Source organism: Sinocyclocheilus grahami, unplaced genomic scaffold, assembly GCF_001515645.1.
Source record: "Sinocyclocheilus grahami isolate Dianchi unplaced genomic scaffold, SAMN03320097.WGS_v1.1 scaffold342.1, whole genome shotgun sequence".
In the NCBI taxonomy this organism is placed as follows: Eukaryota; Metazoa; Chordata; class Actinopteri; order Cypriniformes; family Cyprinidae; genus Sinocyclocheilus; species Sinocyclocheilus grahami.
The window spans coordinates 135,270-162,446 of record NW_015505521.1 but is presented as its reverse complement, the minus strand read 5'-3'; the positions used below and the strand labels follow the sequence as shown (position 1 = coordinate 162,446).

The 27,177-nt window shown below is 37.3% G+C and overlaps 2 protein-coding genes across 6 annotated transcripts in view; both read left to right on the top strand.

The window, feature by feature from the left end:
* The window catches only part of LOC107603182 (acetyl-CoA carboxylase 1-like), a 52,529-nt gene extending 43,309 nt beyond the window's left edge, over nt 1-9,220 (top strand). For 4 of the 5 annotated variants that reach the window (XM_016295900.1, XM_016295897.1, XM_016295898.1 and 1 more), the window contains 9 exons: nt 127-216; nt 1,074-1,192; nt 3,429-3,452; nt 3,999-4,079; nt 6,498-6,641; nt 7,908-8,010; nt 8,187-8,294; nt 8,381-8,437; nt 8,630-9,220. In XM_016295900.1, the coding sequence (XP_016151386.1) occupies nt 127-216; nt 1,074-1,192; nt 3,429-3,452; nt 3,999-4,079; nt 6,498-6,641; nt 7,908-8,010; nt 8,187-8,294; nt 8,381-8,437; nt 8,630-8,770 (867 nt within the window). In that variant the 3' untranslated portion in view covers nt 8,771-9,220. The remainder of the gene's footprint in view (nt 1-126; nt 217-1,073; nt 1,193-3,428; nt 3,453-3,998; nt 4,080-6,497; nt 6,642-7,907; nt 8,011-8,186; nt 8,295-8,380; nt 8,438-8,629) is intronic. The other variant, XM_016295899.1, reaches the window with a different exon arrangement.
* A 1,511-nt stretch (nt 9,221-10,731) lies between these two features.
* Nucleotides 10,732-27,032, top strand: LOC107603166 (acetyl-CoA carboxylase-like). The gene is made up of 12 exons (XM_016295883.1): nt 10,732-10,884; nt 11,468-11,578; nt 15,810-15,895; nt 16,063-16,146; nt 17,838-17,934; nt 18,017-18,152; nt 18,237-18,414; nt 19,786-19,898; nt 21,453-21,607; nt 22,037-22,207; nt 24,884-25,020; nt 25,731-27,032. Exons 1-12 carry the CDS (start codon nt 10,732-10,734, stop codon nt 25,855-25,857), a joined length of 1,548 nt encoding a protein of 515 aa, XP_016151369.1. The 3' UTR covers nt 25,858-27,032.
* Nucleotides 27,033-27,177: the final 145 nt, after the last annotated feature.

Genomic DNA, 27,177 nt, shown 5'->3' with positions numbered 1-27,177 from the left:
ATTCTTAAAGTTTCATGTGATGCCTCTACTGGAACAAAAATTTACACTCTACATTTAAGTTGTAATATTTTTCTCTAAAACATTGTGTATCGTCAAATTATTGATGTCTTTCTTGGTTTTCTCTAGAAACTGATCCTGTCAGAGACATCCATCTTTGACGTGCTACCAAATTTCTTTTACCACAGTAATCAGGTGGTACGGATGGCTGCTCTAGAGGTAAGACTCTGTCATTTTACATTTATCCGTTTACATTTATTCATTTGGCAGATGCTTTTATCCAAAGTGACTTATTGAGGAATGCAACAAGCGATTTATCATACAAGGGCAATAAACACGAGAAGTGCCCTTATACAAGGTTTTAGTCATCATTCTAAATAGTAAAATCTAGGACAGAAAGGGATAAAGGATAATAAGAGTATAGAAAAAGTGAAGGCATAGAATTTTTTTATTTTATTTTATTAATGAGGCGGCAGTTAGATGCTCACGGGAGAGATGAGTTTTCAGTTGTTTCTTGAAGATTGTAAAGGATTCGGCTGTCCGGATGAAGATTGGTAGGTCATTCCACCAGCGAGGAACAGTGAAAGAAAACGTCCTTGAAAGTCATTTTGTGCCTCTCTGCGATGGGACCATGAGGCACCACTCATTTACCGACCGCAGGCATCTGGAGGGATGTAGACGAGTAGGAGAGAGCAGAGGTAGGAGGGTGCGGAGGGTGCGGAGCCCGTGGCTGTTCTGTAGGCAAGCACCAATGTCTTGATCTTGATGCGATCCGCGACTGGAAGCCAGTGCAGAGATAAGAAAGCAGTGTTACACGGGCTCTCTTGGGCTCATTGAAAACAAGACGTGCTGCTGCATTCTGAATCATTTGCAGAGGTCTGATTGCAGATGGTAAAAGTCCAGCCTGAAGAGCATTGCAATAGTCCAGCCTAGAAATGACAAGGGCCTGGATTAGAAGCTGTGTTGCATGCTCTGTTAGGAATGGTCTAATCCAAAGAATTTGTATTATAAAAGTAATAAAAGTATTTATTTTTGTCTGTATAAGATGCAGAACATGCTTCTTTCTCTTTACTCAGGTGTATGTTCGTAGAGCTTACATCGCTTATGAACTCAACAGCGTCCAGCACCGTCAGCTGAAGGACAACACCTGCATCGTGGAGTTCCAGTTCATGCTGCCCACATCTCACCCTAACAGGTACCTAAAGGTGCAGTGCAACCCTGCTTCCCCTATCTCTCCCACCCCTCACCGGGACTGTGGAGGAACATGTCAAAACACTATAAACTGGAGCAAATATTCGTTTGAATTCTCTGCATGAATAAAAGATATTGGTTGGTTGTGACATAAAGTCTCCTCCACTGTACCACAGTCCACTTCCCATCACACATTTAAAATGCTCTACCTGTGCACAATCTATGCCACTGATTTAATGTCTGCTGTGATTAGAAGGTCTGTATGACATAGGAGTAGAAAAGCATTATTTAGTGACACAGGGTCTGAATCACAGGGCCAAAAACAGTTCTTCTTTAAAGTGTCTCTCGTCTGTGCTGGCCACGTTTCAGGTGACACTGGTTTTTACAATGCAAAGAATGCGCCCAATAGGACATGCTCAGCGATTGTTCTGACTGACTGTCTACCAGCTTGCACTTTGTGCTCTTCTTTTTTTTATTCACTGTTGATTCATGCATGTGAACTGATTCAGTGTAGCCTCTTCTGATGCATGCTGAGCAATTTAGTTTTTGTGCATTTAGTCATATTTTACTTTTTTTTTTTATCTCCCCATACTCCCAGCATGTGCTCTTCCAGCTGCTTTGCCTGTGATTTGTGTCAACTGAGTGGCTTATGCATTGTACTGTGTTAAAGTACATGAAAGAGATTTTAGCTGCATTTACTGCAGTGTTTTGAGAGCTGAATTGTTGCATGTGATGGAGGGGTGATCGTTTGTGAAGTGTGTGGCTTGGTTTAGATTACAAGTGTTGTGGATCTCACAAAACCCTGACCTGTCACAATTTTAAACCCCTAAAATCAAGGTAGGAAATTGATTTTAATATGTATACATATATATATATAGGGATGCACTGATGTTAAATCCTGGCAGGATTGCTGTGGCCGGTAATTGATAAATGGCCATTAATTACAATTCTGAAATATTTTGTGTGTATAAAAAAAGGTCAAGTAAAATAAAATCATATAAAATGATTAAGACCAAAGTATTACTTTTTACTGTGTTATTAATTGCTGTTTTCAAAAATGTACTTTAGTAAAATGTAAATGAAAGCAATAAATGCATATTAAATATCCATTATCATCTGGTGTATACTGTAACCAATATCAAATGATGCCAATAAATAAAATCGCTAATATCGAGTGATAAACAATATGGTACCAATATACACAACCATTCAAAAGTTTGGTGTCAATAAGATTTTTTTTAATACTTTTGAAAGCTGATTTATTACACAAGTAACTTCTTATCATTATCAATGCTGAAAACAGTTGCTTAATATTTTGTGAAAACTGATACTTTTTTCCTGAAGAATCTTCGATTAGAATAGAATAGATTAATAAAAATCATAAGAACAGTGTTTATTTGAAATTGATTTTTTTTTCTTTTTTTGTAACAAATTAAAAAGTCTTAACCATCGCTTTTTATCAGTTTAGGTGTCCTTGCTAAATTAAAAGTATTAAAATCGTACTGACCCTAAACATTTGAACTGTAGAGAATTGTGCACTCCTATTTTTGCATTAAATATGAAGCATCACTTTAGAAGCTTTAATATTTTTTTTTTGCCTTGTCATAATTAATTCCACCTCCCAATTTGTCATTATGTAATATATTTTTCTTCTGAGCTTATTAGTAATGTTATGTTATTTTAAGTGTTGTAGTTTTTAATTACTGCAATACAATACTTTTTTTAATAATAACATGTAGTACAGTTTTTATTCAAAACAGTGCAATAATAAGAAAAGGGGAGAGTGCTTAATTAAGCAGATTTAAAAATGTTTTAAAGCTCCTAAAACAGCCAACATTTTCTTTAAAGAAAATATAATTTATTATTTCTTCCATTTGATTTTGGGGTGAAATGTGATCAGGATTTGTTTTTGAGAGGTTTTGTAACATTTACCCTGAAATGATCGAAGTCAGTCAGTTATGCATTTATGCACTAACATCATCCAAATAATCACTTGAGACTCATTTGAGACACTTGTATAATTCAATTAAACTTTGTGCAAATGCAACACAATTGTCTTTGGACCACTTTTCATTAGCAGCAGTCTGCTGGTCCAAGTTAATATGTGCATAAATAAGCGCACAGAAATTAGATTGGATCTGTCAGTTATGTGAAAGTGCCACACACTTCTGATCTCTGACTGACTCCTCCCGCTGATGCCTGACACTAACCAATCAGTAATCAATCTTGTTTGATTGCAGAGGGAACATCCCCACTCTAAACAGGTATGGTACACATTCTTTCTTCCCTAAACCAAACTGTAGACTTAGAGTAGAAGAGCAGAATGGTCAAACACATACATTTTAAATGGTAGTCAGTGTACAGTGCATACTATGCAGTAGTTATACATATTATTTTTGATTATTCAAACATAGCCAATGTATAAAATATGTATTTTAAGTCAAATGATCAAAGCTTTTGTGTGTCTCTCAATATTTTGAATCAAACGATTGCAGATACTATGTGTGTAAGTTTGTGTTTTAATGAAAACGGCTCTTCATTGGTGCTTTATTCTGTTGATCTCAGTAAATACGAACTAATTTGCATGGCTTATTGCACCACTCTCAACACAAATGTGTGTGGTTCTGTCTGAAATGATATTGTTTGTGTGTGCGTGTGCGCGTGTGTGCGTGCATGCAAATTAAGATACTCCCGTAATATGTTAAGTGAAGTGAAATTGTTTAGACCTCATACTGGGTTTGAATTAACTGCATACTAGTGGCGATTAAATCTGTTGTGTGTATGTTTGTGTGATGTGATTGTCCTCCCAGGAAACTGTCTGCCCCACTACAGGACTACAAACCTCCAGATATCACAGCTGATGCTAGTGACTCTGCTGAGAGTGAGGACAGGTAGTGCAGGACAGACTACAGGGTTTAATCACAGACAGGGTTTAATCGGTCAAGAATAATCTATGCACACCGTTGTTCTATCTGATATCTGGGTGTGAATATTTTAATTAGTCTTAAGGGAAGAGATTGCTGTCGATACTAACATTGAACAGGAGACTTGTCACCTCCTGAAATTTTGACATTTCTGGTAGATGTGCTGATTAGGCTTATAATTATGGGTGTTATTAAAGGAATATTCTGGGTTAGATATAACTTAAAATCAACACTTACGGCATGTTACCACAGGAAAGAATTTTGACTTCCTGTCCTTCAGTTTGTAAAATCTGGAAAAATGCATTAATAATAAAGCACTTGCAGTAGAAGTCAGGCCAAAGTGTACAGCACCGTAAAGTAACATTTAAACCATCTAGAACTTCACAGCATTGCAGCAATATCAAACATTTTACACTTCTGCTTTTATACCATCTAGTCTAGGATTTTTGATGCCATGGACACCCAGTTATAATGATCCCCTTGGCAGGGACACCTTTCCTGAAATATAAAAGCAGCTGTATATTTTCATGAACTGTATCAAAGCCCATTTTATAATGTGTGTGAAAAATGTGGTGTTGTAAATAATTTAAAAAAAAAAGATAATTATATATATATATATATAATATTATTATTTTTAACTGGAAAATATTTACTTTTTATCAAGTTAACAGTGTATCTAATAAATATGGAGCCCCACATAGCATGCGTGAAAAAATATATAAAAATTATTTCCCACGACTGATTCATTTGTGGCCATATTTTATGATTTGTTCTCTGGTTTTAGTTAAATTGCAGCCACAACATATAATTTTTTCCCCCTCATCTTGGGTAAATCATGGACTAGTTTATTACCTTGTTTTAATTTAGTTAAAATTGTGTGCATAGCTCTATACTTAACTTAAGTAGTTAAGCTCTATAGTTAAGTTAAGTAGTTAAGTATACTTAAAGAGGTCCTATTATGCTCTTTTACAAAGTCTTGATTTTGTTTTGGGGGTGTACTAGAACATGCTCTCATGCTTGGTGATAATGTGAAAAACACATTATTTTTCACATAATTTACATTATTAAAATACCTTTCTCCCCATCCTGGCACAAACGGCTCGATTAGTTCTAAATGTGAATAACTAAATGTGTTGTGATTGGTTAGCTGTCCCAGTGCGTTGTGATTGGCGAACAGCTTAGACTGTGTTTCAGTACTGCCACGCCCCCTTGCTCCGTCTTTCAACAAAAGCTTTTTGGCGAATCCGGCAGGCACTGTACTCCCTCATGTTGTGGAAGCCTGTCCTCAGTAAAATGTGCAGCACACAATAGCAAATTGGGGTTATAATGCTCAGGGACAGAGTTAAAAAATAAATTGCAACCACTGTTTCCTGACATCATCCGCTTTCGGAAGCCCAAACAAAGACGTTTGGGCACGGAGGTGAAAAAAACAGCGTCTCAGGCGGTCGCGCACTGGACGAGAAGCACAGTGTCGCGTCGCGCCACATCTTTAAAATTCAAATACATTATTTTCTATGAGTGTAGGCACACTGGCGGCGCCGTTCGGCGGCTGAAATATCTCCCTTTGGAGTGGACTTTGAGATTTGTAACTTTCTAGATCTTTTTTATGCCCAAACATACACACAATACACACTGACTAAAATTAAAAAAGTGAAAAAGCATAATAGGACCCCTTTAAGTAGCTCCGTCAATAAAATAAAATTATCAGTTAATTTCACTATTTCTGATTTTATAAAGCAGAATTAAATTGTAATATTATCAAATCTATTGAATCTAAAACTTTAAAAAGAAAAAAAGGTTGTTAAACATTGTTAATATCTTGACTTTGAGAATGCTAAAAATATATTTTGCACGTTTTTCACAGACCCGTTTAAGAACCTCTGCTTTGCCAACATGCCCCATAGACTTCCATTGTAAATGTGTCACAATAAACCCATTTCTTTTGTTTTTTCAAATCGAGGGATGGCAACTAATTAAGGTAATTATGATATGGTAAACAGCAGGCCACAGCTAGATTATGTTTAACCTGGAATATTCTTAACTAACCTGTACCTCCACCATGAATTTCAATGAAAGTGAATGCATGAATTCACCCATATAGTGAAGTTTCGGTCATACTTCTTTTTTCCTTTAACATCTGGTTTAATTGCCTCCTGACAACTGGCCCCTTTTATAACATTCAGATCTTACACATCTTGTGAATTCACATTCAGCTTGTGAGGAGGCGATGCTGCTTCCATTCACTCCTCTGATCTAGACCGATGGTGTGATGGTGATGATTTGATCTTTCTCCTGGGGTGGTCTGCCACATTTTTTAGCAGTTAGGTGTATGCAGCTGTGTTAATAACATGCCTTTTTGTTTGTGCGGGTGTGTTGTTCTCTCAGAATGTCCTTTTCCTCTAACTTGAACCACTATGGCATGATCCACATGGCCAGTGTTAGTGATGTGCTCCTAGACACCTCCTTCACCCCACCCTGTCAGCGCATGGGCGCCATGGTTTCCTTCCGCTCCTTCCAGGAGTTCACCAGGTTAGTGTGTGTCTACAGTAATTGGAAAGGTGTTTAGTACAGACACGAAATCGAAATATTCCTGTTTATTTGCTTATTAAATGACACTGATCTTACTTCACACAATCTGCATAAAAAATGTAACCCATGCAGTGCCGATCCTAGACTTCTGGGGGCCCTATGCAAAACTGTGTCGGGGGGGGGGGGTTGGGGGGTTATGAGCGAATGAATTAAACCCATTTGTCCGTGTTTCACTCCGTCTCGAATCACGCTCGCGGAAAGTGCTTGAGAAACAAAAAATTACTCTTTCAGCTAATTTTATTTGTCTCGAGCAAGACATTACATGATTTGATTGATTTTTACATAGAAAGGGCGACAGCGCACCGCATTAAAAGAAATGATCATTCATGTTTTCATAACCGCTGGCCAAATTCAAAAATGAAACTAAAATTAAATCATATTTAAGAACAAGGGAGCCCCCTGGTGTTTCGGGGGACCTACGCATCTTGCATATTTTGCGTATAGGGAGGATCGGCTCCGAGCCCATAAATAAACAAGTAAAATAAGTTTAAAACACTCACACAAGAGAGAAGCCAGATTGTCTGAAGCTCACTGATTTTGTTCTACAAAAGAGTGGGACTGGGGCCACATGTCTTGGGGACATATTGAGACCGCATGACTACAGTAGACACACACCACATGATTAATCACTCTATTTTTGTTATCCCCTATTGTTGGACACTTTCATTAATTAAATTAGTACATTAAGGGTGACAAGTAGATCTAAAAATATGGTATTTTTAGCATCTTTAAGAGAAAAGCATTTGCATGATGTTTCATCCACACCAGTAGGTGTCAGTATAAACACCACTGTCTTATTGCGACACACAAACTTCAATAAATATATTTTTCATACTCTTCTATTGAAATGTAATAACATTTATTAATAACTATAACTATTTTGGAGTTTCAACAAGATAAGTTATTTACGATATTATCATATTTGTAGTATTACTACATACTATATATAGTATATATTTGTAGTATATTACTATATTCATTTTCTAAATGTCAGTTTTCCTAAATGCGGGTATACTGCAAAACCCTCATTGCAGACCTATCAGATCCCAGCTAGATCCCCAGCACACTGATTGTTGTGTCGATCTGAAATACTTTTAAACCTGTAATGTGACATTTTGAGAATGGCGTTTCATGTTGTCTTTTATAGCTGTTTTCTCAAAATGTACATACGTTTGCTGGTTGAGTGTCTTACGTGACTTTTCACAGGAACATTAAGGAAGTGTTGAGCTGTTTCTCTGACTCACCCCCCTCTACTCCAACCTTTCCTGAAGGGGGCAACCCTGTGCTGTATGGAGAGGAGGACAACAAGGTGAACCTTTTATCTTCTGAACCTGTCCAAAAAAAAGGGAAAAAATAAAGATAATAAGATCAGACATTAATATTTGATTGATGCATTGAAGATTGAATTGATGCAAGGAAGCTGTTGTTTGGAAAATTATTATTTTCTATCCCTAGTTTATATTGTTTTTGTTTGTCTTACTACAGAGCATTCAAGATGAGCCAATTCATATCCTTAATATGGCCATAAAGACGGACAGCGACATTGATGACGATGGACTGGCGGCCATGTTCCGCGAGTTTACCCAGTCTAAGGTGAAACAGAGTTCTGTTCGCTATATGTTCACAGAAATGTTAAACTCGCAGTGAGTTCATTTTCATTCCCATCATTTTTACCACAGAAATCTCTGCTGTTTGAGCATGGCATCCGAAGACTTACCTTCCTGGTTGCTCAGAAGGTATGCTTTCAGAATGACATTTGAGCATGATTCCTCTCTGTCACTCCTTCTCAATCGAAATTTCAATGAAATAATCTGCAATCAGTTGAATGTTTATTTGAATAACTGCAATTCTTAGTAACTGATCTCCAATCTAGTACACCCACTGCATGTGTGTCTTTTCCTCTTTGCTCTTGACGCCATTATTAACAGGATTTCAGGAAGCAAGTCAACTGTGAGGTGGACCAGAGGTTCCATGTAAGTAGTTGTGGAATGTTTGAGACATTGGCTCTGTTCCACAACCTGTCGAGGTGCCTCACTGTCTACACTCGAAATAGGCAGCTACTTTCTTAGGCAGCATCTTAACCGGAATGGAACCTCACAAGTGACTGAACTGAAACATTCTGCATAGACGTTCATGCAGGACACACCAGTAGCACTAGTTGTCTGAAGTGCATGAGAAACTTGGCTTTAGCTCACTTTTGGTTCTGGTAGAGAGGAACATTAACATGTTGCGAAGCTAATGCGTACTCGTATACTAAATATAAAATACATGGTGCACACAGTTCAATTTTAATTAGACTATTTTAATGTAGTAATTCTCAGTATTGAATGAAATGATTTTTGATTGGCATAATCATGTTCACTGTCCTGGATGTTAGCATGTTGCTAAACTAATGACAGTACTCTCATGTATGAAATTTAGGCTGTCATTTTTAAAAGCTGCAATCAAATTCATTGCATGATACGCTGATTAATCAAATTAATCGCTAGTAATTTCTTACTGTATATCAGTGATTGAGTCCCTAAATGGAAATATTGGATATAGACAAATAATCATTGAAATTAAGTCATTGAATAGAAAAAAGTGGCTTTGTAAGTCAGTGTTATTTGTTTTATATAATTGAATATAAGTTTATATTTTTATGAATTAAACTATATAAAGGTATTATTAAAAATACTCTTTTTATTAACATTTTGACTCCTAGGTTTTGGAACAGAGCCATTATAAATGGTCTCTTAATTAAGTTACAGACTTAATTATAAGACTGTTCAGTCTTTGAAATGTACAAAACCTGTTTTAGTTCTGTAAATGTCCTGTAGTGAAGAATACAATGTGCTGTATCATTAATATTCAATTTTCTGTCAATAGTAAACACACTATCAGTAAAAAGTTTAGACACACATTCTTTACTTTTCTTTATGATGACTATTCTTCACATTTAAAAAAAAAAAAACAGTGAAGTCAAAGCTGGGAAATAATGCAAGTGTCAGTATGGGAATCATCCAGTGACCAAAAAAAAGTTTCTTATATTTTGTCTTCTTCAAATTTGACACCCTTCAGTATGTAGACACAATTTATATATTTATAATTAATAAAAAAAATTGCTTTCATTTATTAAAAAAATTGTCAAACTATTTTTCTTATTTATTTAAAATTATATAATTATAAAAAAACTATTATAAATTATTATATTTAAAGTACAGTTCTGGTTTGGGGTTAATCAGATTTTTTTCTTTTGAAATAAGCATTTATTTAATCAAAAAAGATACAGTAAAACAGTAATATTGTGTAATATTATTAGAAATTAAATGTAATGGCAAAGCTGAATTTGCTGAATATGTTGATTTGGTGCTCAAGAAACATCTCTTATTATTATGTTGAAAACAGTTGTGCTGCAATATTTTAGGGCAAGCCATAATCCATTGTTTTTCAGGTTTCTTTGATGTATAGAAAGTTCAAAAGAATAGTTTTAACTTTTAATCAATTTATAAAAAATAAAAATAAAAAATCCTACTTTCCCCAGATTTTGAATGGTATTGTAGATGTTTATGATATTACTAATAATGAATAATAAGCAGTATCACATTGCATCTATTTTATTTATATTTATCATGGGAAAAATTAATTGAGTCATGTGTGTCCAAACATATAAATGGTACTGTGCGTTGCACTAAGGCAGCAGTTGCACATTTTCAGTTTCATTTTTTCAAATGTTGGTTTTCAGTGATTTGTCACTGTGCTAGTCACCATTTAATTTAATGTGTCAGTGATGTGCTGACTTTTTCTGTCTCAAAATAAAAATGCTATTTCATGGAGTTAAATAGAATTGATAGTTTTTTTAAATGTTTGCAAAATCATCTTTTGTCATTGTGACTGTCAGAGTTATGTGTTTGTATCATTGTTGCCAGCTGTTATATGTTTGTCTAGACGTGGGGAAAATTATAGATTTATTTATGGTTATTTGTATTTCTTTACCTTTACCAATGACTGGCTGACTCTCTTTTGTCCTCTGTCTCTCTGTCATCAGATCATGTTCCAGGCCTATGGAGATAAGCAGGGTCCTCTTCATGGCATGCTCATCAACACACCCTACGTCACTAAAGACCTCCTGCAGTCCAAACGCTTCCAGGCCCAGAGCCTCGGTACCACCTATGTCTATGACTTTCCAGAGATGTTCCGTCAGGTATCTCTAAAGACTAGTCTAGTAATGGCAAACCTTTACACATTTTAAGATTTAATTTTATTTCAATATATATTCACCATTCAAATGTTTAAGGTCAGTAAAAAAAAAAATGTTAAGGAAGGAAAACTTTTATTCAGCAAGGACGTGTTACATTGAGCAAAATTGGCAATAAAGACATTTTTTAATGTTGCAAAAGATATATATTTATATGTTCTATGTTCTTTTGCACTTTCTTTTCATCAAACAATCCTGAAAAATATATATCATGGTTTTCCAGAAAAAGTACTGTTTTCGTAATTGATAATGATATTAAATATTACTTGAGTGGTTATCATTTCATCATATTAGAATAATTTCTGAAGCATCATGTGACACTGAAGACTGGAGTAATGTCTGCTGAAAATTCAGCTTTGCATCACAGGAATAAATTACATTTTAAAATCTTGTAAAATGGAAAACTGTTCTTTTAAATTGTAAAAATATTTCACAATATTTCTGTTATTACTTTATTTTTGATCAAATACAGCTTTGGTGAGCATAACACCGTAGTGTTTTGAGTATCTGTGTGTTTGGTGGTGCTCAGGTGACATGCAGGGCCATTGGAATTGGAGCATATCTGGTGAGACTGGGCCAAAGAACCATACAGGTGGAGAACTCTCACATCATCCTGACTGGAGCTGGAGCTCTCAATAAGGTCAGCAGCTGCACCCGTTAATGTGTTTTCTGGTTTAGAGTTAGAATCCACTACATGCCAACTGTGCCTCCTCAAAGCAGTTTTATAATTCGCCTAGTATGCCTTGTATGCTTTCAAAGGTCTTCTCTGTTGTTTAGTTGCGTCCATGAAAGATGGCATTTGCACATAAATTGCCTGTTCACTCTGCTGATAAGGGCATTTTAATTGGCCTCTCTTTTAATTGCATGAAGTAATTTGATTGGGCAGAGGCAGGAATTGTGACAGGTTAGCGTGAACTCCAAAAGCCTTGTGTGCACTCAACTATGACCCAAATAAATGAATCCCTAATTCACGCAATTACCACAACTGCGTTACAATATGACTTTTATGAATCAGCCAGTTTCTTATTTTACTGGTGACTGTGATTGGATGTGGTTGGCTGTGCATTCAAGCACATGTTAAAGGAACAGCCCACCCAAAAATTTAAATTCTCTCATCATTTATTCATCCCTCATGTCATTCCAAACCCATATGACTTTATTTCATAAAACACAAAATGAGAAAATTTGGTAGCAGTATTGTTCCGCGTGTACATATTGTGTGCTTATACAGTAAAAATAACTGAGTAATAACTATATACTATCCCTGAACCTACCTCTAAACCTATACTTAACACATGTAGTTATATTATACTACCCAGTAATTTCTTGGGTAAGAACTTTAAGTACACGCACTGTAAAATAAATTATAACCAAAAATGTGTGTGTAAAGTTTGTACTGTTGAGTTTTTATGTGTTACATATGAATTACTATGTAATTGGGGTCTACTGATTTCAGGCTTAAAAAATTAAACAAGGTACCCCATGTGCTTTATTGGAAACAGAAATTATTTTTCTACAAACTGTGGGACAGTATAAAAACTGGTATCTCAGTATAAAGACAATAGAAGTCACCTGCCATGATAGAATGTGTGTGTGTGTTTCTGTAGGTTTATAATTCACCCCTCAGTGACTGCCATCCCCCCGCGTCTCTCTCTCTGTCTCCCGTCATGATGCTGCAGCTCCTGCAGGAATAATAGAAAGAGAAGCGTGAAGTTGTTATTTGCATAGAAATAGGCTGATGCCTGGGGCTGAGACCGGGGAGGGACACCCATATCATTCCTCTGAGAACAGAATGAGCACTTCTACTGCTACAGATATCCCTGTCTCGCTCTGCCTTTCTCCCATCACTCTCTGTAGCTCTAGATTAGGGTTGGGAATGATTCTTATTCAGAACAATTTCCTTTAACGATTCTTGAATGTTCGGTCTGGACAGAAAAACGGTATTCAGATATTTCAGGCACGGCCATGTGTCACGGCCAATGTCTGGTTGTCCTCTCTGGAACCGCAGGAATGCCCCATCTATCTCCATCTGAAAATGTTCTTTACAGTCCCATTACTGTGTTAATTAGAGCAGAACCGTGATCGACTCATTTACAAATACCCGTGATAAGCATTACCACACAGGTCTCAGGGCACATCATGTTTGCAAGGGAGCCTAGCTGTTACAAAGAAGTCTGTCTCATTCAGAGTTTCCTTTCTGTGGATGATCAAGCCTTAGTGATTCTATCACTGTGGAAGGTATGGAAGAGCTAAGTTTTTCATTAGCCATTGGAACAAAAGAAAGTACATACCAGACACATGTATGCTGTCGGGAGTTGGAGTCAATGCCCTGACCAAAACTATATTCCCAAAATTCTAAACTAGACCTCTTGCACTCCAGATCCAAACCAGTCTTATATAAGACCATAAGCTGAGATACACCGTAGATGCAGTCCAAGGGAGATTTCACACTAGCAGTTTAGTTTGAAACAGGCAAAAAAACTGGTAATATGAAAGTGCACCACGGTACAGAACCGTGAAGCTATCTAGAGGAGGATGTCTAATGGAACAATTCATGTGCACTGATTGTATAAATTACAGACTTACAATGGCTGCCACGTGCGCATGCGTGTGTCCGTTAAGTCCACAAGACCGTAGGGTGTCACATTTGTAATTTTAGCATTCAGAAGGGTGCTCACAAGCGCCTCCTTTGCGGCTGTTATGCGCCCTCAATCCGCACATCTGCCAAGCCCGCACTGGTGCGAGCTCTGCAGCAGACTTCTACCCGACAGTCAAAGTGGCATTACGTCACGAAAGTGCGGACTCAGAGGAAGACCGCAAGGGTTTAGGGTGCCATATGGGACAGGGCCTAAGATTTTGGAACTGCGTAAAACAAAAATATATTGGCCAACATTGTGTTCTCTATAATGCTAGCTTGTGATGACACAAGATGCACTGGGTTTCAATAGAATCAAGTGAGTCTAAAACCAGACCAACGCTGTAAGGGGCACCGGGAACAAGTGCACTCTGATTCAGACCACACTCATCGCAGCAAATGTGCCTAGTGTGAAAGCTTTCCAAGAGATCCAGATCATAACCCAAATCAATGTATGTGGTCTCAAGACCAAGACTCCCAAGATCAAGACTCTGGTATGAACATAGCCACAAATTTAGTAAGTTTGAGTGTTACGTTGGCATTGGCTTTTTTAGAAGGGGTAAATAAATAGCCAGTTGTGAGTCAAACAGTTTACTTTTGAAACAGTGTATTAATTTTTCTTGTGAGGAAAGCAGAAATTAGAGAAGCTGAGTAGTAAATATCTATGCCACTAGCAGCACCACACACAATTGCAAAATCACCAACACACTCTTCCTAGTACACTTGCCTAGAAGTTGCCCAAATACTTGGATTTGGTGGTTTGTTTAATTGGGATTGGAGCTAAATTCTGCAAGACCGTGACACTCCAGGAACGGGATTGGACACCCCTTCAATATGCCATTGTTCAGCCCAAAAGGTAGTCTTGCTCCAAACTCATGCCATTGATTCAACCAGAAGTTGTCAAGGAGCTCAAATGAACAGAAATGCTTCACAGTATTTACACTACCACAAAAATTACATCACTCTGCTGAAAACATTGTGTGTGATTTCTTTAATCAGTGTGTGAAGGAAGGTGAAATCTGAGTATTGATGTAGTCCCAGAGGCATAAAAAAACCCTTACTCTCTGCCACTGACCACTCGGTGACACCGTCATTCTTCCCGGGTCATTGACAGCATTGAGCCGAGAGCAGACTCTCCTCAGCCTCCAGCACTGGGCTGACTGCCTGTGTGATGGTATTGATCCACACAGCCCCAGGACCTCCATAGCACTGACACTGCCATAACACACAATATACACACCACGATTCCTAGTTTTGTGTTTCCTCAAGTAAGAAGCAAGAAGAAGAGTTTGTGACATCACATTGATCAACATAAAGTCTGGTCCACGTTGTAGTTTATTCTGGCCAAAACGGTCTCATTACAGTCTGTTGTCAAGGTGGCACCATCAATTATACGTTAATGGAGTTGTTTGGACTTTGAGCATCATTGCAATGCTTGATTGACACCAGGGGTAGTGCTGTAGCTTGACTCCTGAATCCATTCAGGAGTTCAATGGCAGTAATATGTAAAGACTAGTGGGACATGTCTGACCAACATGTAAAATGACCAACCACAGTTCATTTTTTTTTTATGTGATGTTTATGGGCAGGAGTTAATATGAAATCGATGGTTCCACAATATTAGACTGGTGTGCAACCAAGTGATCGCTAATTCTCATAATGGCATATCAGTCTCCATGAAGACTACAGACAGCAATGAAGAAATTACTGTAAAAGGTGTGTAGACTAAATACTTTAAGTGAAGTCAAAGAACGAATGATTATGATGTAATTTTAAACAAACTTTGGCCGAAGCAAAGATGTTTTGGAGTTCATTTTGGTGTTTAATCACCTTTAAATTGCTATTGGCCTTTGATAGCATTATAGGTGATAGGCCTTTGATAGCATTTCAGGTTAATTTCTTCACTCAGTTCCCAGAATAGTGGCCTACTTCGAACTGATGTTTACCCTTGAGCAAAGAACATTTGGCGAAGAAACTTCTCCCAAGAGTATATTGTGGCTTTAACTAATGTACTGACCATTTCACAGACAAAACTCTGAAACCAATGCATAATATAAAGTTCTTGAGGATATCTTCACACCAACTGCCTTAAAACTGCTCAGTATCTTATTCAATGTGATGTATCTCACAAACATACTATACACAATCCAGCAACTAGTTCTTCTTCAGTAATACTCAAGAGTTGCAGACTTGTGAACAAACCTTCTTCATTCACCGCTTTGCTCTTTCTCCACAGGTTCTGGGTCGTGAAGTGTACACCTCCAATAACCAGCTGGGTGGAGTACAGATCATGCACAATAATGGTGTCACACACACCACTGTGTGTGATGATTTTGAGGGAGTGTTTACATTACTACTCTGGCTGTCTTACATGCCAAAGGTATGCAGAAGACACTGTGACATGAAACCCAGAGAATCTAAATTCGAGTCTAACAGTGCTGTTCTCCTTCAGAATAGGTCGAGTCCTGTGCCGATGCTCAGTGCTAAAGATCCTATCGATCGGCCAGTGGAGTTTGTTCCTACGAAGGCACCTTACGACCCACGCTGGATGTTAGCAGGACGTCCCAGTCAGAGTGAGTAGATGCTGCAACCCTAGACTTCATTACACGTTTAGCTCTGTTGACAGCATATGTGGAAAGATTGTTATCGTGGACCCTCTTAGATGTACTTCCATTGTAAGTGCCTTACTGTAATAAAAATTCTTGCTTCAAAAACAAAAAACAAGGGACGCTGAGGAATGTTTCTGTGTCAGTGACATTATGCTGTCAAAAGAGCTCAACTTGTCAGCTTGTTGAAGCCTCATACAGTGTTATCTTTTGTATTAATTGTGCTAAGTGATTTGTTATTAGATGGAGGAAGTGTCCAGTAATGGATGGATGTGGTCTAAAGGTTTGTTTGAGGCACAGAACTAGGTCTCTCCACTCAAGAGATAAGACACTGGGATATATGGAGTGTTTTTTATTGGCGAGACAGATTACACATCACTGTAATTGCCACAGTGAGGTGGGGAGATACCGAGAACAGATTGCATGGAGAAGAATCTTTGTCTCAGTGCAGAGACAGGTCTAGGTGTAAATTAATGGTAACCCTATCCTGCAGCAAGCATGTGCTTCCCCTCGGTTAAGCTCAGCATATTTCTGATGAAGATAGGATGCTAATGCAGCTCTAACGGGCTCTCTCCTTCCATACAGACATTAAGGGTGCGTTGGTGAGCGGCTTCTTTGACCACGGCTCTTTTCTGGAGATCATGCAGCCGTGGGCACAGAGTGTAATCGTAGGGCGGGCCAGGTAAGCACCAATAAATACTGTCGCCCCAAAAAGTACTGGGACTCTAAGGCAAGTCCTAAAACTTGCAGATGGCACTTGGTCTGATATTGTAATTTAAACAAACATCTGTAGAGCTCTCAGAACTAACCATTTTTAGAAGGGGTTTTCTTGAGAAGTATACTTTTTATATACTTCTTATAGTTGTTTAAATAAATGGCAAATGCAGTGATGCATATTCACAAATACTTATTTTTGTAATGATTAACCACACAATCTAAGCCTTTACACTCCTCAGTGAACTTGTGTTGACCTCTGATCTCAATTCCTATAGGGCAGCGTTTGTCAATTGGGAAGGTCCTGCTCTGATAAATGCACTTTGAAAGCTCCTGTGGGGAACATTAGTTTCACATCAGTCTTCTGATCCATACTCCTTTAGCTATCTGCCACAATACAGATTGACAATGAATGTGTCAGTTTCATTTACATTTTAGAGTATTTGTCTGCATGATAAAACCTTATTTTGCTATTCAGTTTACTTTGATCTATTTTTTACATGCTATTTAAAAAAATTTTTTATAAAAATTTCAAATATTTTATACATTGTTGGAAAAAAAATTATTAATTATTAGTTAAGTCCACTGAATGAAGAAGTATAATTACAAATTGTAGTTAATTTAGACGAAGCCTAATTTAAAATAATCGTTTTGATAATTGTTTGGTTATTTTTAATCAATATTTATTTTTGATACATTTTTAATTTATGCAATCAAATAATAATTTATAAAAAATTAAATGTGTGATTGGGATACTGTAAATGTTTTAAGAGTCCTGCTGTACAGAAATATAATAAATTTTTAGAAAATTAGAAATATCCCTTTAACTGAAGGATAAAATGTGTATAATACATTTTTAGAATTTTAATAATTTTTTTTTACTGTTGAGCATTAGTTTAATCTGTCCCTGTGTAACACACATTCTCGCTTGCCAAATTTTATAGGTTGGGCGGGATCCCAACTGGAGTCGTTGCAGTGGAAACCCGATCAGTGGAGCTGTCAATCCCAGCAGACCCAGCGAATTTGGACTCCGAAGCAAAGGTGACCACTAAGAAACACTCACACACTCTGTCACTTGATTTCTTTCAGTAAGATGACCAGTGTTTTATGTTGTTTACTTTAGATCATCCAACAAGCAGGGCAAGTGTGGTTCCCCGACTCTGCCTTTAAGACTGCACAGGCCATTAAAGACTTCAACAGAGAGGGGCTTCCACTTATGGTGTTTGCCAACTGGAGGGGCTTCTCTGGAGGGATGAAAGGTCAGTGATATGGGAAATGAAGTAGGATGTGCTTTAGTGAGCTATGATGGTCTCTGCTAACACCTCATGCTCTCCTGTCTTCAGACATGTATGACCAGGTGCTGAAGTTTGGAGCATATATAGTGGACGGGCTGAGAGAATACAGCCAGCCAGTGTTTGTGTACATCCCTCCGCAGGCAGAGCTCAGGGGAGGGTCATGGGTCGTCATAGACCCCACCATCAACCTTCGCCACATGGAGATGTATGCAGATAAGGACAGCCGGTAAGAACCAGTTTGTTTGTCATTGTGCATTGCATCTTTTTTATTTTTATTTTATGTAAACGTAACTAACAGTGTATTAACACTGCATTGGTTGTGCTTCATTTTGATGTGTTTGGTTTTGTTTTGTTTGGCTTTGTATGGTTTTGGTTTGTTTTGTTTGGCTTTGTATGGTTTTGTTTTGTTTTGTTTGGTTGTGTTTTGCTTTGTATGGTTTTGTTTTGTTTGGCTTTGTATGGTTTTGCTTTGGTCGTGTTTTGCTTTGTATGGTTTTGTTTTGTTTGGCTTTGGTCTTTGTTTTTAGGTTTTTTGTTTTGGTTTGTTTTGTTCAGGGTTTGTACGGTCATGAAAAACCTGGAAAAGTCATGGAATTTTAAAACACCAATTTCCAGGCCTGGAAAAGTTTTGGAAAAATAAATAAACCCAGAAAGTTTTGGAAAAGTCATTGAAATCTATTTCACAAAACTCTGTGTAATAGAATTGTGTTTAATCAGGTCCTGAATTTCGGTGCGGGATTGCGCATAGGCTATATCGCATAGTTTTACTCATTCCTGCTGCTTTTGACTTTAAAATGATGGATATTCACACATTTATTCAATAGCCTATAGCATGTAGGTTTGATGAGTAAATAATCAAACCTACAGACTGAGTCCAGTCCACACAGACTGATCAAATCAGTCATTTGAAAACAGCGTGAGTGATTCAGCTGTACGCGTCTTCTCTCTTTGACTTTTTTCTTCAAACGGCTTCACATCGGCGCATCTTGTCTGCCGCTACAAGAGCCGCTGCACGCTGCGATACAAGACTTTCACTCACGTTTCGGGACAGTTGACATAATGGAACATTTAGGTCATGAATATTGTCTCAAAAGTCATGGAAAAGTCATGGAAATGTATTGGTAAAAATGTGTACGAACCCTGTTTGTTGTTTGGTGTGTTTTGTTTTTGGTTTGTCATTGTGCACCACATCTTTTTTTTTTTTGTAACCGTGTATTAACACTGCATTGGTTGTGCTTTGTTTTGATGTGTTTGGTTTTGTTTTGTTTGGTTGTGTTTGGCTTTGTATGGTTTTGTTTTGTTTGGTTGTGTTTGGCTTTGTATGGTTTTGATTTGTTTGGTTTTGGTGTTTTTGTTTTTAGTTTTTTTTGTTTTGGTTTGTTTTTGGTTTGTCATTGTGCACCACATCTTTTTTTTTTTTTTGTAACAGTGTATTAACACTGCATAAAATATGAATAAATAAAAAAATTAAGTGCTTAGACCTTACAGGCAGGCCATTTTGAGTGATGATGCAAGAAAAGCATTGAATAAATGTTTCAAACGGATTCATTGTAATAGCCTATTTGAATAAACTGATTCATGAGTGTGTGTTCTGCAGTGGTGGCGTGTTGGAGCCTGAAGGCACGGTGGAGATCAAGTTCCGTAAAAAAGACCTGGTGAAGACCATGAGGCGGGTGGACCCTGTATACATGGGGCTTGCAGAAAGATTGGGTAAGTTGTTTACAGTGCCCTGTCTCTCCACTGAAATCCTATCTTGTTTTATTGGATGTGTATGAGTGTTATATTAAAGCACCTCATCGCTGCGTTCTGCTGATTGCGTTGACCCTTTCTCTTCTCCCTGAGGAGACGTGTCAATCACAGGAGTCTCGGCTCAATCAGACCTGTTGCTGTTCTGTACCTCCTTTGATCGATTACCCCGTCAGCAGTCACTAAAGAGGACCGTGCCACCATAGTGGCCTGCGGTGTTGCAGGCGGCCACGCTGAATGATTAGCTCTGACGGGATCGATCTCTTTCGTACAGCCACAGGCTGTTGTGCGATCCTGGAGAGCTCCTCGGTTGGAAACACTTTTGTGGTGTTAAATATTCTTGCTGATCTTCATGTACGGAATTAGGGACCACTACATAAAATCCAAAATAGTGGAATTATGCTCATTAGCTTAAGCCAGCATGAAATCTTAATGGTTTCTTTTTCACTGTTCACCAGTTTTTGTTATTCTAAATGTTTCATTAAAATTTAATAACTTGATTTCCAGTGTTATTTTAGTGTTGTTTATATACTATTATAATATTTATTTACATTTTGAATTAGCTTTTATTTGTATATTTTCAGTTTCATTTAAGATTAAATTGTAGTTTTAGCTTTTGTAATTTGGCAAGGCAACACTTCTAATTTTCATTAAAGTTTAAACTTTTTATCTCTATTTTATCTAACTTTTTTATATTTTATTTTACTTCAATTAACGACAATTTTAATAATTTTAGTTAATAAAAACACTGCTTGCTTCACTTTTCTTTTTGTTGATCCCACCTCAGTCAAAAATATAGCAATTAACAGCAAAAGCTATTTTTAAATAGCTTTGTTTTTTATTAATATTATTCAAATACATTTAACATCACTGCACAATATAAAAAGCATACAGTAACATACAAACACAAAACACACGATGCCAGTTTCGCGATTCACATAATTAATAGTTCAGAAGTTACATAGATTGAATGTAATAGTTCAGAAGAAATGTAATACTACAGAAGTTACATAAATTAAAGGATATAGAATCCTGCCTTCAACAGATTTTTATAAATACCCAATATGATCTTCGCACATGCACAAAAAAAAAAAAAGTTATACATTGATCACTCCTCAACTAAAAAAAAAGAATAAAAGGTGACCACAATTCCAAATAAGACCTAATACTCTTCCTAGCTACAGCACCCATCCGTTCCATTACCATGTGCTCTAGTAATAAATTCAACCAATGGTTAATATTTAATGATATGAAATAGCTAGCAGTTATTGTTTTAGGTAATGCAGCCTTTCTAAACCTAGTCAAAAATAAACCCATTATAATAATAATATCACTAAAAAATAAAATAAAAAATGCCACAGTTATGGCAAATAATGATTGATTTGAAGACGTCTTACCATTGTGATCCCTTGAACTTTCATCCTCACATTCCAAAAAGGCTAAATGTCGGCTGATGAATTGGCCTGACTGATATACCTGCCTGTCATTTATCCATTCTGTGTTTGTGTGTGTTTTCAGGCACCCCAGAATTGAGTGTATCTGAGCGTAAAGAGCTGGAGAGTAAACTGAAAGAGAGAGAAGAGTTCCTGCTGCCCATATATCATCAAGTAGCCGTGCAGTTTGCCGACCTTCATGACACACCGGGCCGCATGCAGGAGAAAGGAGTCATCACCGTCAGTACTCAACTCTTATAGTAGTGAAGTGAAGTGATGTGTGGCCAAGTATGGTGACCCATACTCGGAATTAGTGCTCTGCATTTACCCATCCAAAGTGCACACACACAGCAGTGAACACACACAAACCGTGAACACACACCCAGAGCAGTGGGCAGCCATTTATGCTGCGGCGCCCGGGGAGCAGTTGGGGTTCGGTGCCTTGCTCAAGGGCACCTCAGTCGTGGTATTGAAGGTGGGAGAGAGTGCTGTACATTCACTCCCAGCTTATACTAGCTTATACTAGTCTGCTCTTTCCCCACTTTAGTTGTTGTACTTTTGTCTTCATATTTGTCCGCAGTTGAAGAATCAGAAGCTCAAATTAAATAAGACCTGAATCAGTTATTAACTATGCCATAAATTAATCTGGACTTGCGTGTGTGTGTTCAGGATGTCCTGGAGTGGCAGACATCTCGACTGTTCTTCTACTGGCGCTTGCGGCGGTTATTGCTGGAGGACACTGTTAAGAGGAAGATCCAGTGTGCTAACAGTGAGCTGACGGACGGCCAGGTTCAGGCCATGCTCCGCCGCTGGTTCGTGGAAGCAGAGGGAGCTGTGAAAGTACGTTACCAAAGACTATTACATAAATCTCTTTTCTCCAGATCACCAACAAAAATCTTATGCAAATGAGTAAATGTTTTTTTTTTTTTTTTTTTTAATATTTTTTTTTAAGAAGGATGTTTTTTTTTTTTTTTTTTTTTAATATATTTGTTACAGAAGGATGTTTTTTGTTCATTTTTTCAGTTCCCATTAGATGTGTACAGTGGGGCTAAGTGTCAGCTTAGCTAATGCCGAGTTCACACTGCGTGATTTTCAAACTCGTCGGATCGCCGTTGTTTTCACACTGCGTGACTATCTGAGGTAGCAGTCAGTCGCTGCTGTGTTCACATTGCACGATGGATCGGCGACAGGGGGTTTCACATTGCATGACTTTACAATAGGAAGAATCGCCGACAGCTCTGTCTGGTCCGCAAACTACGTTTCACAACAAAACACACACGAGAAGTGATAAGGAAATAACGCGAGATCCCACGTGCGTCAGACCGGAGTTCTCGAGCGAGACTGGAATTTAAAAAAAAATATATATATATATAGCCTGTAAATTGTCTGTGAGCTGATTTCCAGCTACAAGGAGAAAAAGAAAAACAGATTATGCAGGAGGGAGATGCAGGGAACAGGGATTGGGTGTTCTGCAAAGAGAGTTGGAGGTAAATAATTTTGCAGTAACTGTTATGCTGATGCTGTGCTTGTTTCTGTATGATATAATTGTTCATATATCTATTAAAATACTGATATTCTGGTCTATAACTCCTCCCCGAACTTCCCTCTGCCCTGTATCTTGGTCTCTCATTGGCTGTAGGTCATCGCTGATGTAGTTTTCAGTCAGAAATCATTGCACACTGCGTGATTGTGAATTGCCGACAGCTCCAGATATTTAGCATGCCAAATATTTTGCAGGTGACGTGTCGGCGATTCCCTCAGATCGCGTCTTTGATCATTCACACTGCGTGATTGTCACTCGCGTGAACGAGCACCGATTTGCCTCCGATTTCGGGCATTTGTCGGCGAGTGAAAAATCGGGCTAAAATCGTACAGTGTGAACTCGGCATAAGTCAAATATCTAGCTAAAAACATATGTACACATTTAATAAGCAAAAGTAAACAATTTTGGGTTTGAATTGGATTTTGTCTTAAACTTTGACCATTGGCAGTCAATCGCCAGGACCCATTTCTCAATACTTAAAGGCAGGGTAGGTGATTTGGTTGAAAAAAATTTTTTTTGTTATGCTGTTTTAAAAGTCTCTTCACATCCCGACAACAATCATTAAGTTAAGTGGTCTAAATGTATTTATATTGTCTTTGGAGAGTGATTTGCAGGGAGTGTGGGATCTTTTACTTTCAAAGCTAGCTTGCTATTGCTAGCCTCTCGCAAATCACCTACCCTACCTTTTAAGTTAAAAAACTCTTCACACAATGAGCACAAAAGCAGACTGTGGATCATTTTCCATTGCTTTGGCACAAAATACATTCATTGACTACATCTTTTAAATTACATGAATCCTTTTCTCACTCAGACACAACCTCCACTAAACTCTTTGTACCTACAGACCAATTTGCATATTTATGTACTTTTGTTTTTTTCTCCTAAACCGTTAAAGTTAATTCAAAAATTAACATAGTAGAAAACTGAATAAAACCGTGATACATTTCAACAGTAATACCGATTTATCGATTTATATAAAAATCTAAAACATGACATATTATAATGAAATATTTAGATGTAGCTAAACACGTACACAAGTGTTAGACTTTCAGTTTCATTACCATCTATACAAAAGGGGACAACTTATGAATAATTTTGTAGTGTACTGTAAACATGACATATGCTACAGTGAATTCAGAAATAGTAGAGCTTTCAATCTTGTTTTGTAAATATTTTACAAAAAAATAAATAGTATAATGCTTTTACTGTTTTTATGTAACATTGACTTCATTTGAGTCATGAAGTTGTTTTGGTAGTTTTAGTGCATTATAGATGTGAAATTTACTGCTGCACCAGCCAAGCTAGAAGTTGGTCAGAAGAACTGTATAAAAATATATATATATATATATATATATATATATATATAGCAAGTCTTTCTTTTCTTGAAGTGATGTGTGGGCCAGAGAATATATGACAGTTAGAAATGATCAGAATGGATGAACGTTCCGAGCTCCGACTAGGCCTCAGAAGAGTCGCCACACCAGGTCCTGGAGCAGAGCCAAGCCCCCAGGGCAGGTTAAAGTATCTGCAGAAGACGGTGTCTGGACCACTAATACATTACCCTAATCTGAGAGAGCTATCTTGAGCTACAATTAATCTCCACCCTGTCATGCGCAGATAGCAGAGAAACACGCTGTTTCTTAATTAAAAGCAAACGGATTAAAAATGATTAATATGGGGCATTAAATGTTCTTGCCCGACTACAAGTGCTTGCGTTTTTTAGAAGCGCGGAAGCCCATTAACGCCTCGACAAATCTTCACAAGAACAAGTCCAGCTTTGTTTCAGATCAGCCTGATGTTATCAGTCTAAGCCTAAATGAAGAGCCGTTGATTAGGATTGTGATTTGGTTTTCAAATAGAAACATTGTCAGAAAGTTTGTTTGGCAGGATGCTTCAAACAAGTTCCGTGTGTTGAACACTTTTATTTATTTATTTTTTTTTTTATGTATTATTCTTTTGTTTGTCTCTCGCAGGCTTATCTGTGGGACAGTAATGAGGATGTTGTGGAGTGGTTGGAGAGGCAGCTGGCAGAGGAAGAGGGTGCCAGATCTGTCATCGATGAGAATATCAAATATATCCGCAGGGATCACATCCTCAAACAGATCCGCAGGTAACATCTAGACACCAGTCTTACGAACATGACTTTTCTAGTTGTTCAAGATTGTTTGGGGTAAGGATTAGGATTTTTACAAATATTTTTTTACTTCATTTCTACCCGATAAAATATTTTAGAGCTTGGCATAACTAGTAAAATGTGCATTCTTTATTTTTTTTTTAAATGTCCATGCCACTTTAAGATTTTATTGATTTACATGACTTTTCCTGGTCTAGATATCATACTTTAAAAGCCAGACTTCCTTATATAGGCTACCCAGGTTTTTCTAGATTTGTGGAAATCCTGGTTGTTGAGGGAGTGAATCAAAATAAGTAATATCTACTAATTTAATTATTTTCAATTATTTTATTTTTCAATGAATGTTTTGTACAATTATTATTATTATATTTTTTATTAATTAAATAATTTTTTGTTTAAATTGATACAACTGCAGGTGGAGGACACTTGAGGGACAAACAAACTTGTCCACACCAAAATTAGATTGGGAATCTGGGTTTGGATTCTTACTAAAATTAAATATATGCAAATATAAGTGTATTTTGGATTTTTTTTTTAATTATACTTTAAACTTTATTAAATCATAGCATTGCATTTTCATTTTCAGGTCAATGCATTTTTATACCCCTATTTATCCATGTAATTATGTCATTTTTATATATTTAGTAATTTTAAATAACCGGTTTTGGTCATTTCATCTTTCTTAGCCTGGTTCAAGCTAACCCTGAAGTGGCCATGGACTCCATTGTTCACATGACCCAGCACATTTCCCCCACGCAGCGTGCTGAGGTGGTCCGCATCCTGTCCACCATGGACGCCCCTGCGTCATCGTAGAGCCCTGTTTACACACAATCATCTCAGAGGCCTGATGTTACTGGAAACTAGAACTAGAGGAGCCAACATGGCAGTGTTGTGACTGACTTCACATTGTTGGCTATGATTCTGAAAGTACGAGTTATAACAGATACTCGGTGTCAGAACTTATGAATGCACATCAATGCGCACCTTTAGAAACACTTAAGTAAAAAAAGGTACTAGTGTTGTCATTTAGTTTTGCAGTCTAGTCAAGTGCACTTTGAGACTTAGATTGAACAGAGACCAATTGTAGAAACAAGCTTCCCAAAGCTGCTGTTAGAGGATCTCTGTATAAGGGAGAACATTGCAACTTAAAAATCAACTTTAAACTTTCTCCTACAACGGTTTGGTTATAACACCCATCCACACTGAGAGTAAGCGATGTCATAACTAGATCACTCCTGCTTCGTGAGTGATGTAGCTGTATTTCGTCGCATCATTCGTTTTGTAGACATGGTATTATTCTTCACATACAGGATGGTCGATTGAGCCATATGACCACACTTGTGACTGCGCTCTTTTCATTCCCTTGTGGCTTAACCAAAAAATAAATAAATAAAAAATGTGTATCCACTGGTATTGTACTTATAAATATGTTTATTTTTTAGCATAGATGATATAATACAAAGAAGTCGTTAATAACTTATTAAACAAACATGTCTAAGTCATCATCAAGTGCTGCACACTGTAGTTCAACATAGTAGACTGTACTGTAAGTGCATAACTGTAGAACATGATTGTTGTTACAACATACATATTCTGCAATGTCAGGAGTGCAGTGTAAATATATATACTAAATGAAAACAATGGAAGTGGCAAAGGATACTTGAGAGGTGAATGGAATATTATACACAATTTAAACTGGCAGTCATGATGCTCCGTTGTATCCTCACTCTCATTGGAATCATGATGGTTGTTGCCACTCCAGTGCTAGCACTTGACCCAATGAAAGGTGAAAATTGTCAGATTTGTTGACATGCTGTGACCCATCGTGTGCTGGATTGTCTCATGCGTCTGTAAGTGTTGCTAAGCGTGTTACTGAAGAGCTCAGAAGCTCTCTCTCTTGTCAAAATGGAGGATTTCCTGTTTACTGTGGCAAGCTGTAATTGCCTCTAAAAAATTACTAAATAAAATCAAATTCTTACGTTAAATTCTTGGCTCAATCTTCATTTAAAAGATCATGTTATGGAAAGCAGGGTTTTCTATAATATACTATACAAAAGGGCCACACACTAAACCCTGAGGTACCCCAGTGGTTAGTTTCTATAAGTGAGACCCCCATCCTCTCTGAAATTCTCT

Excerpts from the sequence above, each read along its gene's own strand:
- LOC107603166 (XM_016295883.1), top strand. The coding sequence starts at position 10,732 with ATGTTCCAGGCCTATGGAGATAAGCAGGGTCCTCTTCATGGCATGCTC. Across the intron at positions 11,579-15,809 it reads GAGCTGGAGCTCTCAATAAG|GTTCTGGGTCGTGAAGTGTA; the intron begins GTCAGCAGCTGC and ends CTTTCTCCACAG. Across the intron at positions 15,896-16,062 it reads GGTGTCACACACACCACTGT|ATCCTATCGATCGGCCAGTG; the intron begins GTGTGATGATTT and ends TCAGTGCTAAAG.